The sequence below is a fragment of the Ambystoma mexicanum genome, chromosome 5q, assembly GCF_040938575.1.
Source record: "Ambystoma mexicanum isolate Mex_15411 chromosome 5q, UKY_AmexF1_1, whole genome shotgun sequence".
In the NCBI taxonomy this organism is placed as follows: Eukaryota; Metazoa; Chordata; class Amphibia; order Caudata; family Ambystomatidae; genus Ambystoma; species Ambystoma mexicanum.
Genome location: NC_090933.1, coordinates 81,234,187 through 81,260,245, shown reverse-complemented (window position 1 = coordinate 81,260,245; position 26,059 = coordinate 81,234,187). Strand labels below are relative to the sequence as shown.

Below are 26,059 nucleotides of genomic sequence, written 5' to 3'. Positions count from 1 at the left end.
ACCGGACCTAGCAACAGCCAACTATGGCCCGTTGCTGTCCACCATTAAATCAGATTTGAAACGGTGAGGCAACATGATCCTATCATGGTACGGCCGAATGACGGCGGTAAAGATCAGAGAAAGGTCTGGAAAGGGTGGGACAGCTATTCCTAGGGGGTGATTTTCAAACGTATGATGCAGTGGTGGAGCCTTTGGGAGACGGCGAGATCACCGTATTCAAATACCTCAGGTTGAAGGGACTCCTGTGCGACCGGAAGTGGGGGGAGAAATTGAACAGACCGTTAACCTCTTTCGAGAAAGTACTAGACTATAGGGTCGGAAAGATAGCTCAGTGGCAATGCACTTGTCTTGGAAAGAAGACCATGCAGAGCAGCACAGGTTTGATGCCCGGTCCTGTGCTTAGAGGCTGGACCCCAAAATGAAGAATGATATAAAAAATCTATTTGTTTTATTAAACATATAAATATGGATTAATCTAAAAACATCTTATTGCTTAAATGAACAAACCTAATTTGTTCTGCTTTTCTGCTGTCAAATAATGGTCACTCTTTGAACAGTGGCTATGATTGGTTACTGTGCAATGATCCTTTTAAATGTGTTTTTGACCTGATGAGGGCCCTATGAGTATTGGGGGGAAATAGCAGAGGAAAAACCTCTACCTGCAAAATACGCAGAAGCATAAGTGTGCCGGCACACATTCCATTTTGTTTTATGCTAATTTATTCACCATGGGTATGAGGGTTAATTGTAGGCAGTATCCTTATCATGGATACTGAGTGAAGCTCAGTGGTAATAGAGGATGCATGTGAATGTGGAGAAACGCCCATCAGAAAAACATCGGGCCAAAGAATCCTTGTTGAAACATGGACAAGATCGCCATCAAGCAAAGTCTTCGTCTTCATCTTCATCGAAGAAAGGCAAGGACCCTTCAAAAACCACCTCCTCAGGCGACCATCACAGGTCATCCTCGAGTAGAGAATCGACGAGGCATAAATCTGGCTCAAAAAAGGCAGGTTCGCCAAAGGAGTCTGCATCAGTCTGTTACATCATCTACAGAGACTCCGTCTCTGACGAGAGCGTGGACGCAGGTAGGGCCCGTTCAATACGAGGGTGACGACAGACGTATCCACGTTGACATCGTCGACGGTAGAGCCTCCAGGGGCGTGGCAGCCGGAGGTGTATGATGCGGTTCTACCGGAGGCTCTACTGCAGCTGGAGGCGGCCTTCTCAGTATCATCCATGGAGGAGGATTGAGAACAGATCGCCGGTCCAACAGATCTGGGTCTGCAGGGAGTGGCATTGTCGACGAGTGCGCAAAATGTCCCTGCTTCGTGGTTTTCATTATTAAATCCTCAATCTATATTATCCTTGCAAGTGCTGTCCACTCTACAGTCTCTCCTGAAGCAGCTGGATGAGAAATTACCCCTCGTAGACGCACCTTCGGGGATGCCGACGAGAACTACTGATGACGAACCAGGTCCTTCGACACGGGTTATGCAAAATCCAGCCGCCCGACCAGTGAGCGAAGAACCACTGCGCTCATACCCAGAGGAAGGGGAGCTACAGGATTCAGATCCTAGAGACTCTTTTTCAGAGGTATCCTCATCCCCTTCGAGGGATCCTACATAGGACTCGGAGGCGGAAATGGAAGCACCTAGGAGCCCGGCTCAGCCATCACCACCGTACGAGATCAGCGCTTTTCATGCGATGGGCAAAGCCTGTATTGAATTTGGTCTGAGCCCAGAGGAGGAAAAGGAGTGCTTCTTGTTCGACCATATGGGGAAAAGAAGGAAATCGGTCTTCTCAGTTCCCATTCAAGACCACGTCTGGCAGGAAGGCTTGAGGACTATGCGCCATCCATTTTCAGAACCAGCGATAAAGGGCAGGTTGGAGAAGAAATTCAAGGCTCCAGACTCTACGCCTAAATGCTTCACTGCTCCACCATCTCCAGAGTCAGTGGTGTTGGCTGCAGCAGCTAGGAAGGCCAGATCGCAGCACAAATGTTCTACCCCGCCGGATAACGAGGCTAGAAGACGAGGCGCGTTTGGCAAAAAGGTTCTGTCCGTAGGAGCGACGACAGTTAAAGCATCTAATTCGCTGGCAATTATGGCAAGATATGACAGAGAAATGTGGCATCGTTTGGCCCCTATCCTAGAGCACCTTCCTGAAGAACACAGTTGGCCATGTTACTGGTCCGCGAAGGAGAAGAAGCGTTGAACCAGTCAATTAACATTGTGGTGGATTTAGCGGAGTCTGGTTTTAAACAAATAAACAATGGAGTGGTTTTGAGAAGGCAGGCCTGGCTAAAATGTACTAATTTCAGACCGGAAGTTCAGTACCAGGAACTCAATATGCCGTGTGAGGGTCATCAACCGTTTGGCGAGAAAGTTGACGAGGCATTCAAACGTCTGAGGATCTGTCTACAGCCAGGTCGCTAGGAGCCCTACAGAGTGGGAGAGCCTTTCACTCCTTTCGTCCCTTCCGCGGGGCATCAGGAAATTTCCGTGCATCAAGAGACCGAAACTTCAGCAGGCCATCTTACGCCTCCCAAGGTTGTAGACAAGCAGTCCAGGCAACGAGAAAAGGCTGAAACTACCAGGCTTCGAGAAGAAGAGGATATTCATTGTCGACAAAGGACAGGCAGTCAAAGTCACAACAATGAAATGTTACAGGACGTCCTGGGAGGAGGGTGGCCCATCGCGTCGACGAATGAGAAAGTATAACAGACCGCTGGGTATTGGACAAGATAAAACTAGGCCACTCTCTGCAGTTCAAGGAAACGCCATCATAGATTCCACCCGTGTATTCGGCACAACCCCATCTTCACATATTATATCAAGAAGTGGAGCTTATGCTGCAGAAAGGGGCTATAGAATTAGTTCCAGTGGACGAGAGGGGTCAGGGAGTTTACTCTTGTTACTTCGTGGTCAAAAAACCCAGCAGCAAATGGCGACCTATTCTGGACCTTCGGACCCTCAACAAGACCCTGAAAGGTTTAAAGTTCAAGATTCTTACTCTACAGGAGGTAATCGTCGTTGGATCTACAGGACGCATACTTTCATATACCGGTGCGTCGACGACACAGAACATTTCTAAGGTTCATAGTAGGTCGAAGCCATTACCAGTTCAAAGTACTCCCCTTCGGACTAAAGTAGTCTCCCAGGACGTTCACAAAGTGTTTGGCTCCAGTGGCAGCGTGGCTGCGAAGAAGAGGTCATCATGTTTACCCGTATCTCGCCAATTGGCTGATAAGAGGCTCGTCTCCGAGCATAACTCAAGCAAGTCTAGAGGCCACCATGCAACTTCTGAAGTGCTTGGGGTTTGCGATAAACTTAGAGAAGTCCTCGCTTTCGCCCTCAAGGAACTTTTCTGGGAGCAGAGTTCCGAACCCAATCAGGGCTAGTGAGGCCCTCAGTGGAAAGAATTCAGAAACTGACTCAAAAGGCAAAGGAATTGAGAATGGGCACCAGAGTGTCCGTCAGAAAATACATGTCGCTTCTAGGGGCTTTAGCATCTTGTATTCCATTGGTGAACAATTGACGTCTCTTCATGAGGCCGATACAAGTGTTTCTGGCAGACCCGTGGTCCCAGAGTCAGGGCCTTTGGTCGGACAAACTGAGCATCAACCACTACCTTTGGCAGGCACTTCAATGGTGGCAGCTTTCCAAAAACCTGACAAAGGGTATGCCCCTGCAGGAGCCGGATTTCCAAGCAAAGGTTGTGGCGGATGCATCGCTGAAGGGATGGGGAGCGCATCTAGGCCTCCTGCAAGTTCAAGGTCAATGGTCGCCAGCGGAGTCCACTCTTCACATAAACGTGCTAGAGTTAAGAGCGGTATGTTGGGCGCTAAAGTCTTTTCTGCCACGTATACGAGCGTCGGTTGTCAGACTACTAACGTACAATACAACAACGATGTTCTATCTCAGGAAGCAAGGAGGCACACGATCCAGGGCACTCTCGAGCGAAGCTCAGAAAATATGGCATTGGGCCCTCGAACAGAATATCACCATAATGGCTTACCATCCTCCAGGGGTAAAGAATGTACAGGCAGACTCCCTCAGCAGGGAACTGAACCAACTTCACGAATGGAAGCTGCACGACGGTCAGCTAACGAAAGTCTTCAGAAAATGGGGTCATCCACCCTTGGATCTGTTTGCGACCCGAGAAAACAAGGAGTGTGCACGGTTCGCAAGCAGGTGGCACAGCCCGAGTCGATGGGGGAGGCGTTCTCCTTACCGTGGACGAACAAGTTTGCTTACGTGTTTCCTCCGTTTCCACTCATCCGACGGATGCTCCAGTGGATTCACAGGTACCAGTGTCAGGTGATTGTGGTGGCTCCTTATTGGGCAGGGCAGTCGTGGTTCTCAGACCAACTGCAGCTGTCGATAGTGGAGCCAGTAAGGTTCCAGAGGATTCCGAACCTTCTGTCTCAAGGCAAAGGAACGGTGTGGCATCACGATCCAGACTCTCTCAACCTGACGGCCTGGCTCCTGACTTCTCCGAGTTCGTGGATCTGAACATTCCCTCAGAGTGTTGACGAATTTTACAAGCAGCACGAGCTCCATCCACGAACGCTTCATATGCAGGTAAATGGAAAAGATTTTGTATTTGGTGCAGGGATCAACCAGGGATAGAACCCCTGAAAGTTGAAGCGCAGCAAATTCTGCCATATTTATTACACTTGGCAGAGCAAGGATTGTCTTTTTCCTCTATAAAATTTCATTTAGCGGCCATCTTAAGATTTACTCGAAAAAGACATTCAACACTTCGTTTCAGCGACCGACTGGTGAAGCATTTCCTGAAGGGCCTTTTTCGGACTTTTGCGGCAGCTAAAAAGTTTCCACCAAACTGGAGTCTCAATCTAGTACTGTCGGCACTAATGAAGGCTCAGTTCGAGCCAATGTCGTCATCATCGTTAACATTTTTGTCATGGAAAATGGCCTTTTTAGTAGCCATTACGTCGACGAGAAGGCTTTCGGAATTACACGCATTGGTCATTGATCCTCCATACTTGCGGTTTTTCAAAGACAAGGTAATATTAGCAACCAATCCTCACTTCATTCCTAAAGTGCTGACGACATTCCATAAACATTCTTCTATTGTTCTTCCAACATTCTTTGCAGCGGCTTCTTCTGCGGCGGAGAAAAATCTCCACACGTTGGATGTAAAAAGAGCTTTGAAGTTCTATCTCAGTCGTACTCAAAGTTTTAGACGTTCAAGGCAACTGTTTATAGCTTATGGACCTTCTGTGAAGGGGAAACAAATCTCTAAGCAAGGACTGGCCCGCTGGGTCTCGTCGACTATTGCTTTTTGTCACTCTAAAGCAGGAAAACCATTGGAAAGACCCCCAAAAGCTGATTCAACAAGATCCACCTCGTCATCGGCGGCATTATGGTCTGGAATTCCATTGGCGGACATCTTTCAAGCGGCATCATGGTCGGTGCCACACACATTTACTCTGCATTATTGCCTAAAGCAACAACATGTGGCAGATATGCAGATGGGGCGAACAGTCCTTGGGCATCTGTTTCAGTAAGGTAAGCCCCATATGGGGGTTTACATACTTTTGTCATTTCGCCATATGTTTGGTTGTTGTCATTGTACCTTAATGGGGTTTTTCACATGCCAGACTGAATATATGGCTTGGATAGTCTAGTTTGCATTGCACACCTCCAGATTAGGGGTACTGCTGTATAATCTATTCTAAGCATGTGAATCCATGAAAGATCCAATGCTGGAGAAGGGAGTAGTTTCTTACCTGTAACTCCATTTCTCCAGCGTTGGTATCTTTCATGGATTCAGATGTGCCCGCCGGCCTCCCCCGGAATGCAAACTCTATGTTCCCTCTACTTTGGGGGTTAAAATCTGAAGGGAGCCATGGGGGCGGGGCTATTTATATCCCTACTTTCTATTGGGTCAAACGTACGCAGCCCGATAACGACATAGGACACAGAAGTGTCGTCATTTTTCTTATAGGAAAGACCTTTAGAAATATACCGAGGGTTCCCAGCCTGACGACGGGGAATATTCTAAGCATGTGAATCCATGAAAGATACAAACGCTGGAGAAATGGAGGTACAGGTAAGAAACTACTGCCTTTTGCAGCGCTAAATTTTACCCAGACCACAGAAAATATATCGATCCACATAAAGACATATTTGTGGAACTGGGAGGTTGTTTGACTTGTTAGCAGGCCTATGTTGTATATTTATTGCTGTTGATGTCCTGCATCCTACAATTCTGTGCTAAGTCAGGAAATACTTAATTGAAAGAGATCCACAGGTGAAGTTTTGCTTTCTACCCTCTGAATGTCATCTGTAGGGCAGCCACTCGTTTGATGTTGGCTCCAGGTCATAAACTCAGTTTGGTTAAGCCAACAGGAAAAAAAACATTTACTTACACTTACAATGTTCATTTCAATTCATGCTTCAGACGCTTCTCATATGTCTGTAGCGAGGGAACCGGGCATAATAATATATAATTGTTTTTTTATAACTCACTTAATACCGAAGAGATTTCCAAGCGCGGACCTGGGATTCGAACCTGTGTTGCTCTGCATCGTTTTGCTTCCAAGAAATGCGCGTTGCCACTGAGCTATACTACCAGTAAGTAGTAGCTACTCACCCAAGTGATTTCTGTGCTGGTATCCCTTGGGCCTCCTTTCTCCAAATGTACCCTTTTGGTCAAACTTCTATAGTATGCTAGAGAGAAGGGGACTTAAGTACATACATTTTGTGGACACAAAGGGGGTGAAACTGCAGCAGTCCATGTGCAGGCCTTCTAATTCTGTTTTTGCTAGGAATCTTCTAGTAAGCAGTCCTCCAGCCATGATACACTAAGAGTCTGCAGGTAGGGAAAGGCGGACTAGACAACTAGTGCAGAAGTTATTATGGTTAGTAACATGTACTTTGAACCATTCTTAATCAACTAGGTGAATTATTGCATAATGCAATGAGCAATTTTACTTTAATGCAGCCAAATATGATTGTTTTGTTTGAATATACTATATAATTTTTTGTGATTGTGGCATGATCAAATCACAGTACTTATGATGGTGTGGGCTAATGTAGAAGCTTCTAAAATGCACAGTTTCACTTACAGCTGGAATTTTCTAATGTGCTGCCATACTAAAAAGTGCTTTTCAGTCATACAGCATATATTTGATCTTGAAATGGGTGCTGGGCAATAACTTGCTTAAGCAGACATCGGCTAAGCATTTTCATCGTTTTCTTTTCACAGATAATTGTATGTTTGGAGAAAATGCTTGATAAAATCATAAGTATCTTCATCATCGTTCTTCTTGTTATTGGAACACTTTTGCTCGCCCTGCTTCTTACTGCAAAGGTAGAGTAAATCAAAATGTGGAATATACATAATCTATAAGCTAGCAATCTGTGTCATTTGAATTATGATTTATTTTTGCCATGGTTGGGGAGGGGGAGCGGAGGACAGTGTCACTAGAGGCTGTTTCAGTGAGTCATGAAGCCTCTTACTTAGCTTTGATCCTAATTGAGTACATTGATGTGCTCTTACTATTGGCATACAATATTTTCATAACAGTCCAAATTGCAACCCTTTTATCGCTCATAAATGTGCACAGCATACTTCAAAGCCTGGCAAAGTTGCAATGAGGCATTTTCATATGAACAAATATCTTATTGTCTCAGCTGTTGAGAAATGTTTTTGATATATTTTTAATGGAAAATTGGCTATTTTTGGAAATGTTTATTTTTCTGACAGAAGTCAAATGAGGCTCATCTTATTTAATGGATCGATAAAGCATAGATTATAATGCGAGCTTCGTGCATACCAACGTTTTACCCTTGCATTTTACACAGTTGAGCAGTATTTTACTCCGGTCTCTATCCCTCCAACTGAGATTTTGTGCTGAGTTGAGGTACATATGTACATCAAGGGAGGAAAACAAGTAGATTGGAAGGACCGAGTGGAGGAAGCATCATAAAGATAATCAAAAATCGTTTACAATAAATCTGATCTACTTCTGTCACAGTCCATATTATGGCATTGGCTCATGGAAAAGCAGCTATTGGGTGTAGTAGAATATCAAGGTGTTCTTTCAGGGAGTAATACATAGCCCATCTCACACGTCCAGATACCTTCCGTTAGGAAGCATACCGTTAAGTGTCAAATGTAATGAACTGCACAGGCCTGTTGATGTAGGATTTCTCTGTGCATGGATAGTCTGCTGACCTTTGTAATTGAAATGCTGAAGACAATTCCAGTTAGTTTCAAAAATACTTATAAGTTTAGTGATAAAGATTCTCAACAATTTCTCATTCAGTTATTGAACATCATAGTTTAACACCAAGTAGAAAAAATGATTGGAATCCCAGTACCGGTGGAGGGACGCTAATGTCATCCTAGTGTTAGTTTTCTAGTTGCCAACATTCTAAAAGATACTGGCATTTGAATAACATGTGTATAACCTGTGTATAAGGTGTTATACGATTTACAAGTGCTTCAAACTGGCCTTTGCAAACTCCACTGCCGTCCATAGTGATATATTTGTCAAGAAATAGAAAGGATTGAGTGACACAAGCTTTTTCATATTCAATCCTGTATAATTTTCATATTCAATTTGTATTTGTTTTTACTCGTCTTCAAATTCAAAAAATGGTAGTAAGACACACTAAACCATAAATACATAGCCATCTACCTACAAATACAATATCTATTTGTGTATAGTTCATTTTAATGGTTATCAAATTATCAAATTCATGGTTTGTGTAGGTTTACAAATACTAGAAATTGACTGTATTTGAATAAAATACCTAGTGGGATTCTGGGTGGAAAAGATGTATTCAATCATCAGTCAATTCCTATAACTAAACGGAAAAGGTAGGGGATGGTTTTGATTTACAGTTCTGAACAGTCACTATGTGTGATCATGAGTGCCAGAAAGAAACAAATATTTTCTTAATCGATTCAGATATGACAAAAGCAACATCCCAGTAGCCATTTCAAGTGTATTACCATTTCGACATACCCATGATCCACCACGCGCCCAGGTCCCTCGGATCATTTTTTCCTGCCATCGTGGATAGTTGTATTATTGCAGAGTCCCATAGCAAAAGCTACTTTGGAGTTAATACTTCCTTACTTCACTTAAAGGTTACCGTTCAACACATGTTTTCGACGGATAACCTTCGGAATCATCTCGATGCCTGATTTTCTGATACTGAGACAGATGTTTGTTCAGACAACGGGCTTCAGTAGGGAGAGCGGGGGGTGACTGATCCTTTCTATCTAGGGAATGCCCCTATTCCCAGTCTCTATCGTTCTTGTCTTGCCGCCTTTTCATCAACCTTTCACCATGGAGCGTATTCCATTTACATAAGTGCAGTCGCAAGTTCCCATGGAAAGACACACAGAGTGTGTAACCAATGCCTTCCCCCCGCGGTCACCTAGAGTCCTGCTGTGCATCGTACAAGCTCTTTAGGCCAAAAACCATCAAAGAGCGCCAAACAAAGCAGTGGGCGGCACACGGCATGATGGCGAGTCAGAGACTGCCGCGGGACTCTTCGAGTCAGATCCTAAACGCCAAGGCAGCAGAGGCTCCGATTCGGAGCCCAAAGACATAACTAGAGACTCCTCTGTATCCCCCACGTCTGTCCCCAGCCTCGAAAGGCAGTCGCAGCATGCTGCTATGTGGAAAGCCTGTGGCAACAAAAGCACACACGCCTACACACAAGCCCATACCCCAGGGTCATTCCTCGGCTGAACCGTTGAAGGAAGGCCACATGCTGACGGTATGTGCATCTCGACCTACCGATCCGTCGCCGACAAGGCCCATTGTGGTCCCGCAACAGCGCTTACCACAAGGCATTAAAGATAGTACTCCGGCAATGGGCTTACATAAACCCCTTTTGACGGATCAGGCGGAGATGCCGAAACAGCTGTCGCAAAAACATAAAACACATCCGTCATCCGAAAAACACTGTAAGAAGCCTCATGTTCAGACCCTAGGTGCCTCTGAATACTATAAACAATCTGAGTCACCACTTTCTTCATCCCTAAAGAAAAAACGTCAGATGAAGAGCCCTATAGATACCCCTACAGCTATCCCAGATGTAGTAGTGTTCCAATTGGCAGAAACACCAAAAACTGGAACATGGACTTGAGAGAGATTTTAGGAGACCATGGATAAGGTGTCATCCTGTGTCAATTTTATGAACCAGTTCCCTATCAGACAAAAGACTGTGGATCAGTTTTGAGAGCCCAGGGCGCTATATAAATTCAATAAACAAACATAAACCTACTGAGCCTCAGCATCCTTCACCACCCACTCTTAACCCTACTATCATGTCCATTAATGCCTCTGGGGGCTCTAAACATGGTGACCAATCTCAGCATGGAATGATTTTATAGAAGACATTCTCAATGAGAGAAAAAAACAGATTATACAGGCTATTCCCTTACTTCAATCCATCTAGTAGAGAGCCTCTCCATATCTGTTGACTCCCTCACTCACTAGGGCAGTGAACCCAAGGGTGGAAAAAAATCTTCAAACTATCACCATCCGATCCTCTCTATATCAGAGGACATGTGAAGCCAGATTCACTTGTGGTCACTACTACCAGGAAGAGAGCTGGTGTTCCACTCGCCAAAGGCGCCCCCTAATAAAGAATGTGAACAGCTTTACACATTTGGCAAGCTCATCACCATCACTGGCGCATTTATGACCAGAATAGCAAAAACACTATGTTGCTCGCCAGCTACAATAGCACCTAGTAGGATGAGGTCCTCAAAAGCCTAGTATCAGGGCCTGAACCCACAAGGTCACACTTGCTTAAAGGCTCCACAGAGGGTAAGCAAGCGTCGCAAAATATTCTCAAAAATGTCAGGACTCTGCTGACACCTCAGAAAGGGTTATCACAGAAGCAACACTCCTCAAAAGTCACTCATGGCTCAGGGACTTGAGCTTTAAGACAGAAACACAGGCAGCCTCATTAATATGCCTTTTGAAGAAGCAGTCCTTTATGGGGAGGCTGCGTACGAACAGCTAGAAACTACTAAAAAGGAACACAAAACTACCAAGACCCTGGGTCAAATTTCAAACAAGCCTTTTGTACAAAGAAGAGTATTCAATACTGTCCGGGCATTTCCTACACACAGTTTCAACAGATCTAACCAATCTGGTTCAGCAACATGTGGTACCCCCTTCTACAGCCCCCAAGGTCAGTCTACCCCTTACCAATACCAACAGATGGGGTTTTGCTGTGGAAAAGTGCAAAGCAGGGTTGCAGCCTCTAGAGGATCAGCAGCCCCTGCTGCCAAGTGACTGGCCAGTTCGCATTCCCTCCCATGCATCACCAGTCAGGGGTTCCCATAAGACTTTTCCCAGCAATTGGAGAAAATAACTTGCTGGATACTCGACACTGTGACCAAAGGATACTCCATAGAGTTCCTGGAAACACTGCACCACTATTGACCTCGTACGAGGAAAATGTCCTCAGAAGAAATGGAAATACTGCTTCAAAAAGGAGCGATAGAGCTGGTGCCATTTCTGGAGGAAGATCAAGGTATTCATTCAGTGTACTTCCTTGTTCCAAGAATCTAACTATGTGCCCAGTGCTGGACCTGCGCCCTGCAAACACGTATGTCAAGCCTAAATAATTCAGGATGACAACGCTGCAGGTAGTCTTCCCACTACTAAACCGGGGGATTACATGGCAACATTGGACATGAAGATGCATACTTTCATATTTCAATGTTGCCAGTGCACAAAAAATACCTAAGATTCAAATTGAGGGACAAGCACTACCAATCCAAAGTGCTACCATTCGGCATTGCATCAGCACCCAGAGTGTTTACAAAGGTCCTAGCAGTGGTGACTGCCCACTTGCGAAGGCAATGCAATCCAGTGTACCCTTACTTGGACGACTGGCTAATTACTGGAGACACACCTCAAAGGTGTCTACAGAACACACAACACTCAATCAACCTGTTGTTCCAATTACGCGTCTCCATAAACAAAAATAAGTCAAGTTTAGTGCCCAACCAAGTAAAACAGTTTCAGGGGAACTAATCAAGACAAACAAAAGTTTAGTCTTCCACTCTGAGGAGAGGGTCCAAAATATGCTGTTCCAAACATCTCAGTAAGTAACCGGTTTTTCAAGTGACAGTACGAAAGGCAATGCGCCGGCAAAGAATGATGGCTTCCTGCATCTATCTAGTGCCACACACCAGACAGCGTGTGTGAGTTGTTAGCAAAACAATGGTCGCAAGCAAGCGGGTCGTGGGACGATCTAGCGGTGGTTTCGCAGCCTCTGGTTCAATCACTACAGTGGTGGTCCAGAAACAATCTGTTAAAGGGAAAACCTTTCAAGACCCCAGCAATCTAAGCCACTCTTACAACAGACGCGTCAATGACAGCGTGGGGAACTCACTTCTTCCATCACATTGCTCACAGGGTGTGGACACAGGCGCGAATCAGGAAACATATCAACTTTCTGGAACTGCTAGCAGTCCTCAAAGCACTTCAAGCCTTGAGGACTCAATCACACAAAACATTCCTAGTCTTAACAGACAGTACCACAGCCATGTTTTCAAAGCTAGCCCAGAACATTTGGCTGTTGGCACTAAAGCACAACATGTTTCTGGTAGCACAACATGTTCCAGGAAAACTCAGTTCTCCGCGTGTGCTAAGCAGAAGTACAATGCTGCCCTCAGAACACGAGTGGCAATGGAACACAGACGTGCTAGATAACGTCTTCTCAAACTGGGGGTTCCCAGAAATAGACCTCTTTGCTACACAGGAAAATGCACAATGCCTACACTACGCATCCAGGTTTCCCCAGAAAGGTTCCAAAGGTAATGCCCTACTAATGAATTAGCCTGGGAGATTTGCATATGCTTTCCCCCAATGCCCCTTCTAAAGATAATCCATGACCTACACCGAGAACAAGTAACACTGATTCTAATAGATCCTATGTGAGCGCGACAAACCTGGTTCTCCCACCTTCAGATGGTGTCATCCCTGGAAAACGAACCTGTCCAGACAATCTGTTAACTCGGTCTCAAGGGACAACGCAACACTATACCCATGCCATCGGGCACTGAAATTAGCAGCTTGGCTCCTGAGGTCATAGAATTTGGTTACCTGGACCAAAGCCACATGGAAATCCTAAGAGGTACGTAAACCGAAAACACAACATTGCTATTTTAACAAATGGAAGCGATTTGTGTTATAGTGCAAATCACGGTCTCTCAATCCAATTGAGTGTTCACCGTCAAACATAGTCAACTACCTCCTATACCTATTAGACTCTGGATTGGTCTTTAACTCGGTCAAAGTACACCTGGCAGCTCTCTCTGCTTAAACCACATCTCAGAGCAAAGTTTCATGGTGGAAAGTGCCAATAGTTAAAGCCTTCACGGAGGGTGTTAAAAAACTACACCCTCCAGTTTCTAATTCGACTACCGCCTGGGACCTCAATATCGTACTCACAAGGCTCATGGGAGTCCCCTTCGTGCCTATGCACAAAGTCAGTCTTAAACATCTAACATACAAGACAGCTTTTATTGTAGCCGTTACTTCTATCCGAAGGGTCAGTGAATTGCAAGCTCTATCAGTACAAGGCTCATTTGTGGTTATCCACAAAGACAAAGTAGTGCTACGCTCTCACCCCTGATTTTCACCGAAAAGTAAATCTAAATTTCATGTAAAACGGACTTCCTGCGTTTTTCCAAAATCCAACAAATGCAGCAAGAAAAAGCCTTCATAGACTCGATGTATGTAGAGCTGTCCTGTTCTACCTTCAAAAGACTAAACCTATCAGAAAAACAGATTGTTTATTTTTTATCTATAGCCACTGGAGGAGAAGGGGGGGACCCTATCTCTTAAGGTAGCAATTTCTAAATGGATTGGCAACTGCATCCAACTTTGCTATTCTCTTTCTAAGAGAACGTTGCCATTTAAGCCTAGAGCACACTCAACTCGAGGCACAGGAGCAAATCTAGACTTCACAGCACATGTGCCCCTATATGCCATTTGCAAGGCTGCCACTTGGAGTTCAGGCCACACTTTCACCCAACATTACTGTCTAGACACACATTCCAAGGGTGATACAGAGGTGGGACAAGCAGTGTTGAAACATATCTCTTTGCAGCTCTACCTTCAAACAACCCACCTCCTTCTACAAGTACTGCTCGCAAATCTATGAAAAGCATGGGATTCTAAGCAGATCCACAAGCCTCAGAAGGGATACATTACTCGTTGTAATTGTATTCCTGATGCTTGTATCTGTTTAGATTCACATGCGCCTACCCTACCCTGCCTCCCCTCTTGGAGTTGAAGGTTCTTGGGGGGGAAAAACATAGATCTTTCATACCTCATAATCTCTACCTACACTCCACGCTTATACCTCACACTCCCTCTTGTCAGAAACATATAATCTGAGTGACCGCACGTGTGAGGGTCATGGGACCAGTGGACTTCACACTAGGGATAGAATTACAGACACTCCCTGTCGACATCCCTTTTCGAACTGAAAACTTCATGTGTAATACTCTGCAGCTTCCCCTAGATATTGGTCTATGCAAAGCATGTGAATCGAAAACAGATACAAGCGTTAGCCTAATGTATCATATATAGATATCTATATATATATATATATTCACTAAAAAAAAACTTTAAGGGGACGTTATGGTTAAGTGGCCCTACCAAAAACCTGTGCCCTTCACTAAAAAAAACCTATTAAAATGTGCCATTATGGTTCAAAGCAAAACCAAAAACTCCCTGAAATTCGCCAGTTATGGTAGGCTAAGCAACTAAGCAAACATAACTGACCGCACCATGGTGCACTGCTAACACTAACACCCAGGACATCAAAGATGACATCACAAATGTCATTGATGACATTACTGATGACATGACATGTGTAGCCCCTTCGTTTTTGCTCACTGCCACATCTAGGCTAGGTGGTTTTATTTACTGACAGTCGGAAAAGTAACTTTCAAAAGTTAGTACATTTATAGATATTGCTATTTTCACATAATCTTACAAAAGTTTCCTTACATTTTAATCTCATCGTATAATGTACATATGTAGGGGAAGAAGCAGGCCTGAAAGAAAGCTGTCATTTTTGTGCGTGAATACAATCATGTACATTATACACAGTTGCTAATGATACTGGCTCTTGTTTGCTTACTGTACTCCATATGTAAGCCCCATATTTGTATACATTGTGGTCTATTTATGGTTTGTGTGCATTACTAGAAATATGAAGTAAATGATGCATTATTAGCAACTTAGTAAATGTTTCACACACCTGAAAACTCTGATACAGAAGTATTCACCGTTTTCTTGTACAACTTTGGAAAGTGCAAATATAGAACCTCCATGGTGTATCCTGCAGGCTCTACCTACATTTCTATGAGTAGGTTCCGGTATTAGAAAGAATACTGCAATGGGATTTTCTTTAGAACCCTATATTGCGTGATGGAGTATGTAGTTTATTACACATGTCCCAATAACCCCTGATACTTTTTTTGCCAACATGACATTCACAACCCCTTGTCTGAAAATTAAATATACATGTGATGTCATCAGTGATGCCATCAATGACATTTGTGATGTCATCTTTGATGTCCTGGGTGTTAGTGTTAGCAGTGCACAATGGTGCGGCCAGTTATGGTTGCCTGGCGAATTTCTGGGGGTTTTCGGTTTTACTTTGAACCATAATGGCACATTTGAATAGGTTTTTGAGTGAAGGGCATAGGTTTTTGGTAGGGCAACTTAACCATAACGTCCCCTTAACAAAGTTTTTTTTTTTAGTGAATTGTATGGGGTTTTTAGTAGTACAACTTAACCATAATGTCCCTTTAACAACATTTTTACTGTAACAGAATTTCACAGATTTGCTGAAGGGGAACCTAATCATAACATTGCGTTAATTAAGTTTTTATACTGAATATACACTATCAGCATGTGATCTTGCAAATATGTAGTATAGTTTGATTACTTTACAAACATATAACGTAGACCATACAGAACCTCCTCGCTATCGATATTGTGAAGGGCCTGTCTGTGGACGGACGCAGACAAGGTCATCACTACCAAAACAGTCAGGGGCCATCTGAAATTGTACTATTGTGTTACACAAAAAATGTTCAACTTTGAGAAAGTACACATAAAGACATTATAATTACTAGTAAATAAATAGGGAAACCTAAACGTCTGAAACAAAAACCATGCATTTAATGTCCATGTAGAATTAAATGGATTGTACCATAAAAAAAGAAAGTATGACTCCAACGTAAGTACCTCACAGAAACTCTGTAGGCAGGACTGACAGTAGACGCACGCACTTCAAGGAAGACAAATTACAGTAAAAAAGTAAGGTAACTTAATTTTTCTTATGAGTGTGTACTTTTTTGTTATAAAGGGCAGAAGAAATAAGTTCTTTCTGTTCTTTTAATACAGAAATGTGCAATACTTTGGAGTGGCTGGAGGAGAATTTTCCACATGTGGAAATGTCCGAAGATAGCGACAGTAATGGTGCACAGTGCTCTGCATAAGCAAAATAATGTTCAGTATTTTATGGCCATTTAACATATATATATTTATTTGTAGCAGACAAGGAAAAAATAGAAGGAAAGCCATCAAAGGACACAGAGGAAGACAGGCTTAAAAGGATAGATCGTAAAATGGAGACACTGAATAACAATTTTAATAGTTTAAGTGAATTTGTGGAAGAATTTGTTAGAGGAAAAGTTCGTTATCACTGTACCACTTGTACCTGCCCCCCTTCTCCATTCCCCAGTGAACCGTCCCCAAATCTTCAAGAAGAAAATAGACGTTTTGATGAAACATCCATCCCTTGTTCCCCACACAAATCATCTCCTCACAATCAGCCCTTGTTGAACCCTAATTCCCCTATATTCGTGTCAGTGTCTGCATCCCCCTGTGTTTTTTTGTATAGTTGTTGAATACAGGGGAGAGAATTTTTTTTAATTTTTTTTTAAAAAGACTTAAAATGTTCACGAACAGTGCGCCTGTTCGAGCTAGCCGTAAGCAATACAATGTGGATGTTCTAACAGGAATACACCTACCCGTACCAATGCCAACCAAGATGGAACTGATCTTAGAAGACACCATCAGTGCAAGTTGTGTGTAAAGGAACAGAATGGGGCGTGCTAAGGACATTATACTTCTCCGTACGGCTCACAAACGAGATAAAACATGTTCCTACAACATAGGTAGGCAGGATGTATATAAATGAGGCAAATTGGAAGTGTTCTAAGGACACTATATCTGTCCGTATCATCCGCAGCAAGATGGAACCGTCTGTAGAACAGGCGCGGTGTCCGGCATGTTCGTTATCAAACAAAATGGAGGTGTCCTAAGGAGACTGGACCTGTCCTTAGTCATCAGATCAGGTACGCACATGCGCAGTACACCCATAAGTACTGCGAACATCTCGCCTGTTCCTACGTGTCCATCTCACTTGTGTCGCTCTTTTAATTAGTTGCAGGACCCGAACACTGTCCGTAGAACACTGGCGCACATGCGCACATTTGTTAGTCTGCATTTGCTGTTGTGCGGGCTTGCTTTTCCCTCGCGGATGTGTATAGGATGTGACCGCACCCACGCTGAGCGTGTGGACTAATTTGCGCACTTTGTCTGCTTCTGCAACACTGCAAAATAAGTGACACATTAATGGGAAAGTATTTTTCAGTATAAAATCACCATTTGAAATTTCCCATAAAATAGCTCCACCTGTAAATGTGTCGTTTACAATTTTTGTAGCGTTTTACAGCGAGCAATGTAGTTACGAGCCGCATCCTTCGACCCCTATAAATGGCCACACCCCCGAGCTCATCTTCATTGTGCTTCTGGCTATAGCAGTTAGAGTTGTGCTGCCTTTCTACTGTAGCGACCATTTGTCAAAAAACCCTTGTGGCATCCATGGCTGCTGTTACTGCATTACCCTCAGCACCACCCCCAAACCCTCCTCCACCACCACCACCACCTGACCAAGGGCCTGCAGAGGGAAATACGGATGAGGATGTAGAGATCGAGGAAGAAGAGAATGAGGTGAAGGAACTCCGCACTACAAACACTCGGTGGGAGTCGTGGGTGTGGCGGTTGTTTTCCGTTTGTGGGAACGTACCTAAAGCACGTGCGTACCAGGTCAAGTGCAACCAGTGCCAATTGGTGCTGAGTCGCGCAAGACCTGGTGCGTAAAGCTTTGGTACAACCATGAAGCGACACCTAAGGTCGTTCCACAGTGCGGACATTCGGAAGGTGGTGCCATGTGAAGAACGTAGTAGATTGATTTCCTCCACTGCATCCTCCGTGTCCGATCCTCTCACCACAAGAGACACTCCTGTGCTGGAGCGCATTCCTCCAGCTGCGTCACAAGCCATTTGCGATGCTGTTGACCCTTACCTTTTGAGGGTCACAATATTGTGTGTGTACTGTGATGCAGTACTCTGCAGGGGGGAAGAGTCTTGGAAGTGCTTTTGAGGCTACGGTCACTGAGCACGAGAAGAACTGCCCCCTACCTAAGTGAAGGCCACCCTATATCTTTCTCTCTCCACCTGGCCCTTCTTGTCCCCATGGTTGGTGTCCCTTCCTTACCCTCTCCTGCCCTCCTCTCCTAGTGTGTCGTGTCCATAAAAGCAGTTAACTGAAAAATTATAAAAATTTAAAAAAGGCTCTTATCAGAGCCGCCTTCCTCAGTTTAACAATAGCTATGAAGTGACCGTTGTAGGCCCCCTCGCCTTTGTTGAAAAGTCCGCGAACAGTCATGGGACACACAAAAATGGAGGGTGCAAGCAAAGCAAAACCAATGTACTTTTCGCTGGGAGTAAGTGGTGGCTCTGAAAAGAGCCTTTCGGTGGTGTTCAGTATGCTTCCAAAACTGTAGGGTGGAAAAAACAGATTGCCCAATAGGTGACTATGATTTCAAAAAAAGCTGCAATGCATGTTGTACATTCCGAAGAAAAATTTGATTGCCAGCATGTGAGATGGACTCCATCTCTGCGAAATATAAAAGAGCTGTGAAACAAAATGTTTTCATTGTGGAATGAGGACATGCCAACATCTCTTAGAAAGGCACAAACAGCCTTATTCACATTGTGCCTCGCTTTCTCCATTTGTGGGCCAAATGCAGATGAACGCAGCCACTTTTGTCTTTGTGTAATACGGGAAAAAACAATTTGGCAATTTGGAAACCTGTCCATGACTTTTGCAAGTCCTTCCTTCATTGCAAAGAAATGCCAGAAACGTGGCCTACACTATTACCTCCGCAATGAATGATAAGTATATCAGGATGGCACTCTGTAAAGTAGTGCAGAGAGGTACCAAGTCCAACCACCTAATTCCACGCACGCCATGCCAATGCACTTCCACATGAGGAAATCCAAGATCTGCAGATAGACTGCAACTTTCCGCATGCACCTTCAGCCAATGTATCCACGAGTCTCCCAAAATCCAGATGATCTGTTTTCGAGCACACAGAGCCATGGCTGTCTGGTCTCCTGTGAGGGAAAAGACGTTCTGACTAAATATCTCTGTACAGAACACACCCACTGACCTTTACTGACCAACCCCTAGCTTCGCACATTCTCATTTGCATGCGTCTCCACCCCAAAATCCCTGTTGGTAAAAGGCGGCGCCTGCAAACTACCGCCATGTTCGCGGACACGTACAGGAGCATAGCGTAACGACTGTACATTTTAAATATTATTCCCCTTTTCCCCTTGAAGGTGGGCTCTGAAAAGAGGCGTGTTTTTTTTATTTTTTTTTTGGCAGATGCCTTACAGACACCTGTTATTTTCTTTTTTTTTGGTTACATTTTTTGTTCTTACTTTACTCCTACAACCATTACAGAACCTTCTTCAAAGCAAGCCTCACATTCCAAAAGAACATGGCATTTCCCAAAGAAGATAACGCACACCATCTGCTTCAAAATAAGCCGCATTACTGGGAACAATGTTCTCGTGGCTGCAGAAAAACATACCAGCACGTAACATAAAAGCACACATGCCACAATTAATGTTACACCTCCCAATACGTTGATCAGGACAGAAAACAGAACTATTGGCCCATTTTCCTCTAGGCAGTAACCCAGAAAAAATTAATTTCGCAGTTGGAAAGATGTTCCTGACTGCTTCAACCAACTGTTCCAAATCTTTCAACAAAGTACGTGAACTCACGTAGCCCAAATGGCAAGCACCGTAGTGCAAAAGTACCACATGAGGAGTGGTCATTGTTCGCATCTTGGTGCAAACTTGGAGAAGGGCCGCAACATTGCGATCCGTCTCAGCGCTCCACACCACCTCCACTCCTTTCACATCAAAATGATATGTGCCTACTTTCGGCATACAGCTGTAAACCTTGGACAAAAATGTCTCCAAGGACCAAAACCCTGACCCTCTGCGCCTCTGCCATCTTCAGTATACGCACCGTCTTTCACCACAAAGGAACAATGTGAACAGCTGATTGGCTGATGCCCACAGTCCCCTTTCCATGCCCGATTTGCTGTAGATACCCGTATGTGACACGCCCTACCCGCGGACAAGCGGTAGCTACGTGCGGCACGTAACTCTAAGCCAGTCCTTCTACCCTTTCCACATCACTCGCGATTCCATTTCCTCTTTGGGCACAGCTAAGCAGTCACACAACCATCCACCAATCGCATTAACCATCCCTACATCTAACTCCATCATCAAAAGTTTTCACTTCAAATTTACTATTGATCACTGTGAATGCAAGTTGCATATCATTGCAAAGCACCTACTTCAAAAACTACTGTGCAAGTGTCTGCTTCTTACTGTCTCCCGTATAACTTATACAAACGTTAGAACCCTTCCTTTTTAGTGGTAAACTCAATTTTCCATTAGAAAATGGCACAACTTTTTACTGTGTACCGTCTACAGAAATGCTACTTCCAATGCGATCGTATGAGAAAAAGTAAATGCTCCCGATTGCTGTGGTGACATCTCCCTTCGAGGGTCTCCCGATTTTTCGGAATCGTGCTTCTAATGTGAAAGTACATCATTTTTCCCTATTTACTATAATGACCTATCGCTTAAAAACCTCTTTGCTATAGATAACACAGCTTAAAAGAAACAAGACATTTTCGTAACCTAAAAAGTGTACGAAATTCTGAGGCACATGCAACTGACATACTGCAAGTAACATAGAAAGGCAGCACATAGTGAAGTGAAATGCACACTTGCACTGTCTTCAAATGTCAAAGAAGAATACTGCGACGAAAAATACAAAATTAACATGTACTGTAACATCACAGCTTTAAACAAACAAAGTTAATAACTTCTTCTTTTTACAATCGCAGTGAAGACTATTCTCCTGAAAATCAACAGCATCTACACTGCAAACGACATATACGAAAAAATCTGGTCATTGTGCAAAAAAAAGTAAGTACAGTACGACCTTCATATTCAAACTATTCCTCAAACAGACTGTGTGGGTTATGTATTTCATTTGTGCACCAAAGCAAACAGTGATTCCTAGGAGATTGGGTCCTCCGACGTATTCCATATCTATGACAGTAATCACCACAGCTGTGCTGCTTTGGAAAATCTTCAGCGTCTGTGTCCTACCTTGATGATGTCGATACGCCGCCCTTGAGGACCTCCTCCGACGGCCAACGTCACTGGATGTTATAAGTAGGACGCACAACACCCGTAGCCTCCGTTCGGTTTTTTCCGCGAATGTGTTCACTTCGGAGATCTCGGCGCGCCTCGACTCTTTGGAGTTCCTGTTCTTTCTCGGTTACAAACCTGTTTTGTATTGTGAAATCTTTCTTCGTGAAGATGTCTACCTCGTCTTCCACACTGCGTCCGGGCTTTAAGAAGTGCGGGGACTGTGGGTCCAAGATGTCGTTTACGGACTCGCACAACGCCTGCCTCGGGGAGGCCCATGACATGGATGACTGTGTCGACTGTCAGTCGCTCACGTCCAAAGCCTTGCGGGAGCGCAAGAAGAAGTTATCGGTAGCTAAGGTGTCCAAGCCATGGAAGTCGAGGTCTGCGGGGCTTTCGACGAACGACGGACGATTCCAGGGGCGAGACTCTGCGTCGTCGTCGAAAGTCCAGTGGGTCTCGGTCCCGGAGTCGGTTCCGCCACTCCTCTGCCTCTTCGAGGCACTCCCGGAAGTGCCGTCATCAGTCGCCTTCCCCCTCCTCATCCGAGGACTCCACCCGTCAGCAGGTCGCTTACCCCACCAAGCATGCGACGCCGGAGGAATGGGCTTCCTTCGGGAAGAAAATGTTGGCGATTCTCGAATAGCAGGGCACTGGTCCATCCGCGCCTCCGAGTGGGGTCGGTCGTGATTGGACGAGAGACACCGCTCGCACGCCTTCGGGCTCGGGTGGTCGGCACGATTCGCGGGAGAGGTCCCGCTCGGACAAGGGGAATCGTTCTCGTCATGCCCGTTCCAGGTTCCAGTCCTCGACACGCTCGAGACCGTGTGAACCTGTGGTGTCTTCAAGGAAGATGTCGACGCCGCTGGCGCTGAGGTCATCGACGGACTCTTTCGAGGCCCCGCCTTCGAAGAAGTCGTTGACGCCATCGGCGCCCCGGCTATGGAGGGACACGCTCGGGGCCCCAGCCTCGAGGACTGTGTCGGCGCCATCGATGCTGTCGGCGCCGCGTTCGGCGTCGACGCCGATTCACTAGACGCCTTTAGAGGCCTTCTTTCTGCCAGCTTGAGTTTATTTCAGAGGTGGATGAGGGCTCTGATGATGGCATGGTTCCGGATACGTTACCGGACGAGATTTTCTCGGGCCATAGCCAAATTGAAGACCTGCGGCAATCCCTGCACGATGCCAGTGGGCTGGACACCTCTCCGGAGGTGGAGTTTTGTAGGCCTGAGCCTGGCACTCATGCTGACTCCTCGTACCGGCGCCTTATGTCCAGGGTCACCGAGTACTTGGGATGGTCTGCTCCGCCAGGGGATTTTCTTCAGGATGACCTTACGGATATCCTCGACCAAGGTCCACCAACTGACCCGGTACTGCCGTTCCATATGGCTCTACAGAGGAGGGTGGCGGCGGCGGCTTGGACTGCTCCGGAGAGTCTCCCGGCAGTGGGCAAGTCTTTGCAGCGAAAATACCACCCAGCCAGTAGCGACCCCTGCTACTTGACCAAGCACCCCACTCCGGAGAGTTTGGTGGTGCAGTCGGCTACGGCTTGGCGAAGCAGGCGTCGTATCCTACCATCCCTCCTGATAGGGACGACAAGCGCTTTGAAGGCTGGGCGAAGAAAGCGTTTTCTTCAGGGGGTATGGTGCTTCAGGCGGCCAACTCCATATGTGCCTTGTCACGTTTCACGCACACTCTGTGGAACTGTGTTTCCTTAGCGGCTGAACATATTCCCGAAGGGGATGAACGGGATGCTTTCCTTGCCATGGTTCAGGATGGCAAGGAATCCATGTTTGAGGCCGTTCAGTCGGGTTTGGACATGGCAGATTGTGTATCATGGCGGCGAGCACCGTGATACACAGGTTTGCGTGGTTGCGGAAGTCGGGGTTTGCTCCTGATGTGCAGGCCCGGCTCCTCAACATGCCCTTTGACGGGGAACATCTTTTTGGCAGCAAAGCTGACGAGAGCCTTGAGAGGTTGCAGACCTCCAAAGCTGCAGCGAAGTCGTTGGGCGCTGCAGTTCACCAACCTCCGCCTTTTCGTCCTAGATGACAGCAATGGAGGGGCGGTTCCTTTCATTATTACTCATCCTTTGGTAAAGCGAGAGGAACTGCCAGTCAGAAGGGCCACCGTAGGAGTGCCAGAGGTGGAAAACAAGGTACTTGAGGTGCCAAGGCCGCTCGGGCTGTTGCCTCTTTGCCCTCAAGCAACGCCGCAGCCGCTTCAGCTCAGTCATGAGGCCATGTCCCATGGTTCGCCGGTTGGGGGAAGGCTGGCGCAGCATCTTGCAGAGTGGCGCGCCATTACTTCAGATGTGTGGGTTCTGGAGATCATAACCCACGGCTACTGTCTTCCTTTCCGGCAGAGGCCCCAAGACAATCCACCGGGGAATCTCTCTTTGAAGAGTCCGGATCCGCTCCTTGCACAGGAAATTCAATCCCTGCTGGAGAAAGGCGCCATAGAACTGGTGCCTGTAGTGGAGAGGAACAAGGGATGGTATTCCCCTTATTTTTTATTTCCAATAAAGACGGGGGATTGAGACCCATCATGGACTTGCGCGGTTTGAACAAACTCCTCAGGAAGGACAAGTTCAAGATGGTTACTCTCTCTCAAGTCCTCCAGGCCCTTCAACTTCAGGACTGGTTAGTGTCTCTCGACCTCCAGGACGCTTATTTTCATGTGTCGATACATCCAAAGCACAAGAAGTACCTGAGGTTCGCGGTTGGCGACTTGCACTTTCACTTTCGGGTCCTGCCGTTCGGGTTGACCTCCGTCCCGAGGGTCTTCACCAAGCTCATGCTAGTGGTGGCAGCGCACCTCAGGAAAGGGGGGGATTCAAGTCTACCCCTACCTGGACGATTGGATGATCAAGGCGCGCTCTCCCGAGCAAGTCCTGGATCATCTGTCAGTCACCTGCCACTCCCTCCACAAGCTGGGCTTCTCCCTCAACTTAAAGAAGTCCCATCTGACACCAACTCAGAGGCTCCAGTACATCGGAGCAGTGCTCGACACGTCCCTGGGGCAGTGTTTTCCTCCTCAGGTGAGGGCTCATCACATTCAGCAGATGGTGCACAAGTTTCAGCTTGCCCAGAGTCTCCCAGCGTTCGAGTTCTTGAGATTGCTCGGCCTCATGGCATCCTGCATTCTTCTGGTGCCAGAGGCCAGGTTGCGGATGAGATCTTTGCAATGGGCACTCAAGCGCCAGTGGTCTCAGTCCTCCGGCAGGATGTCGGACCCTGTTCAGGTGCCGTCCTCGGTCGCCAAGGACCTTCTGTGGTGGGCCGTCGAAGACAATCTAATGAAGGGGGCTCCGTTTTGGCTACTCTGGCCGGAGGTGACGATCTTGACGGACGCATCCCTCACGGGATGGGGAGCTCATGTCAACGAGTTGGAAGTCAGCGGTCGTTGGTCTTCGTCGGAGTCCAGACTTCATATCAATCTGTTGGAGCTGAGGGCCGTCAGGCTAGCCCTGAAGGCTTTTCTGCAGACTGTGAGAGGGAAGAATGTCCTGATCCTGACGGACAACACGGTGGCCATGCACTACCTCAAAAAAAAGGGGGGCCGGGTCACTTCCTCTGTGCAGGGAGGCGATGCAGCTCTGGTTCTGGGCAATCCAGCAAGAAGTTTCGATCTCGGCAGTTCAACTGGCCGGAGACGAAATCGAGACGGCGGACGCTCTGAGCAGGCAGAGCGCAATCTCTCACGAGTGGGAGTTGGCTCAGGAGATTCTCCTGGAGACCTTCGCCCTTTGGGGGACCCCACAAGTGGATCTCTTCGCCTCCAGTGTCAACCGGAAGTGCGAGAGGTTCTACTCATGGGAATTTCCTCCAAAAGGAGCCTTAGGAGATGTGTTTGTGGTGGAGTGGTCATTCCCACTGCTGTACGCGTTTCCTCCAGTCCCCGTCATCCCGCAAGTACTGGTGTCGTTACGGAGGTTCGGTTCCCGGATGATCCTCATTGCTCCGGCATGGGCCCGGAGGACGTGGTACCCGGACCTTCTCAACTTGTCCATCTGCCCTCCACGTAGTCTTCCCTACCGAGACGATCTGCTCTCACGGTATGGGGGGTCAGGTTCTCCATCCTGAGGTCTGATCCATCAACCTTCACGCTTGGTTTCTGAAAGGTTGAGGTATATGGATTGGGACCTCCCTGACGACATGATGGAGGTGTTGCTCTCGGCCGGAAGCCAGCAACAAAGTCCCTGTACCGTTGCCATTGGCGTAAGTTCTGCAACTGGTGCAGGGTTAAGAATGTGGATCCTTTTGCATGTGACATTCCCATGGTTCTGTCTTTTTTGCTTTCTTTGGCCCACAGGGGCCTGCAAGTGGGTACCATTAATGGTTACCTGGCGGCGCTGTCCATATTTAAGCGCTCGTCTGAAGAGTGTTCCTATTTTAAAATTCCTTTAGTTTCTCAGTTT

The 26,059-nt window shown here is 46.1% G+C and overlaps 1 protein-coding gene across 4 annotated transcripts in view; it reads left to right on the top strand.

Moving 5' to 3' along the window:
- The window catches only part of TMEM245 (transmembrane protein 245), a 956,632-nt gene that overhangs the window by 422,782 nt on the left and 507,791 nt on the right, over nt 1-26,059 (top strand). For 2 of the 4 annotated variants that reach the window (XM_069620551.1, XM_069620550.1), the window contains one exon: nt 7,240-7,344. The exons of the other annotated variants lie outside the window; for them this stretch is intronic. In XM_069620551.1, the coding sequence (XP_069476652.1) occupies nt 7,240-7,344 (105 nt within the window). The remainder of the gene's footprint in view (nt 1-7,239; nt 7,345-26,059) is intronic. 4 annotated transcript variants of the gene reach the window in all.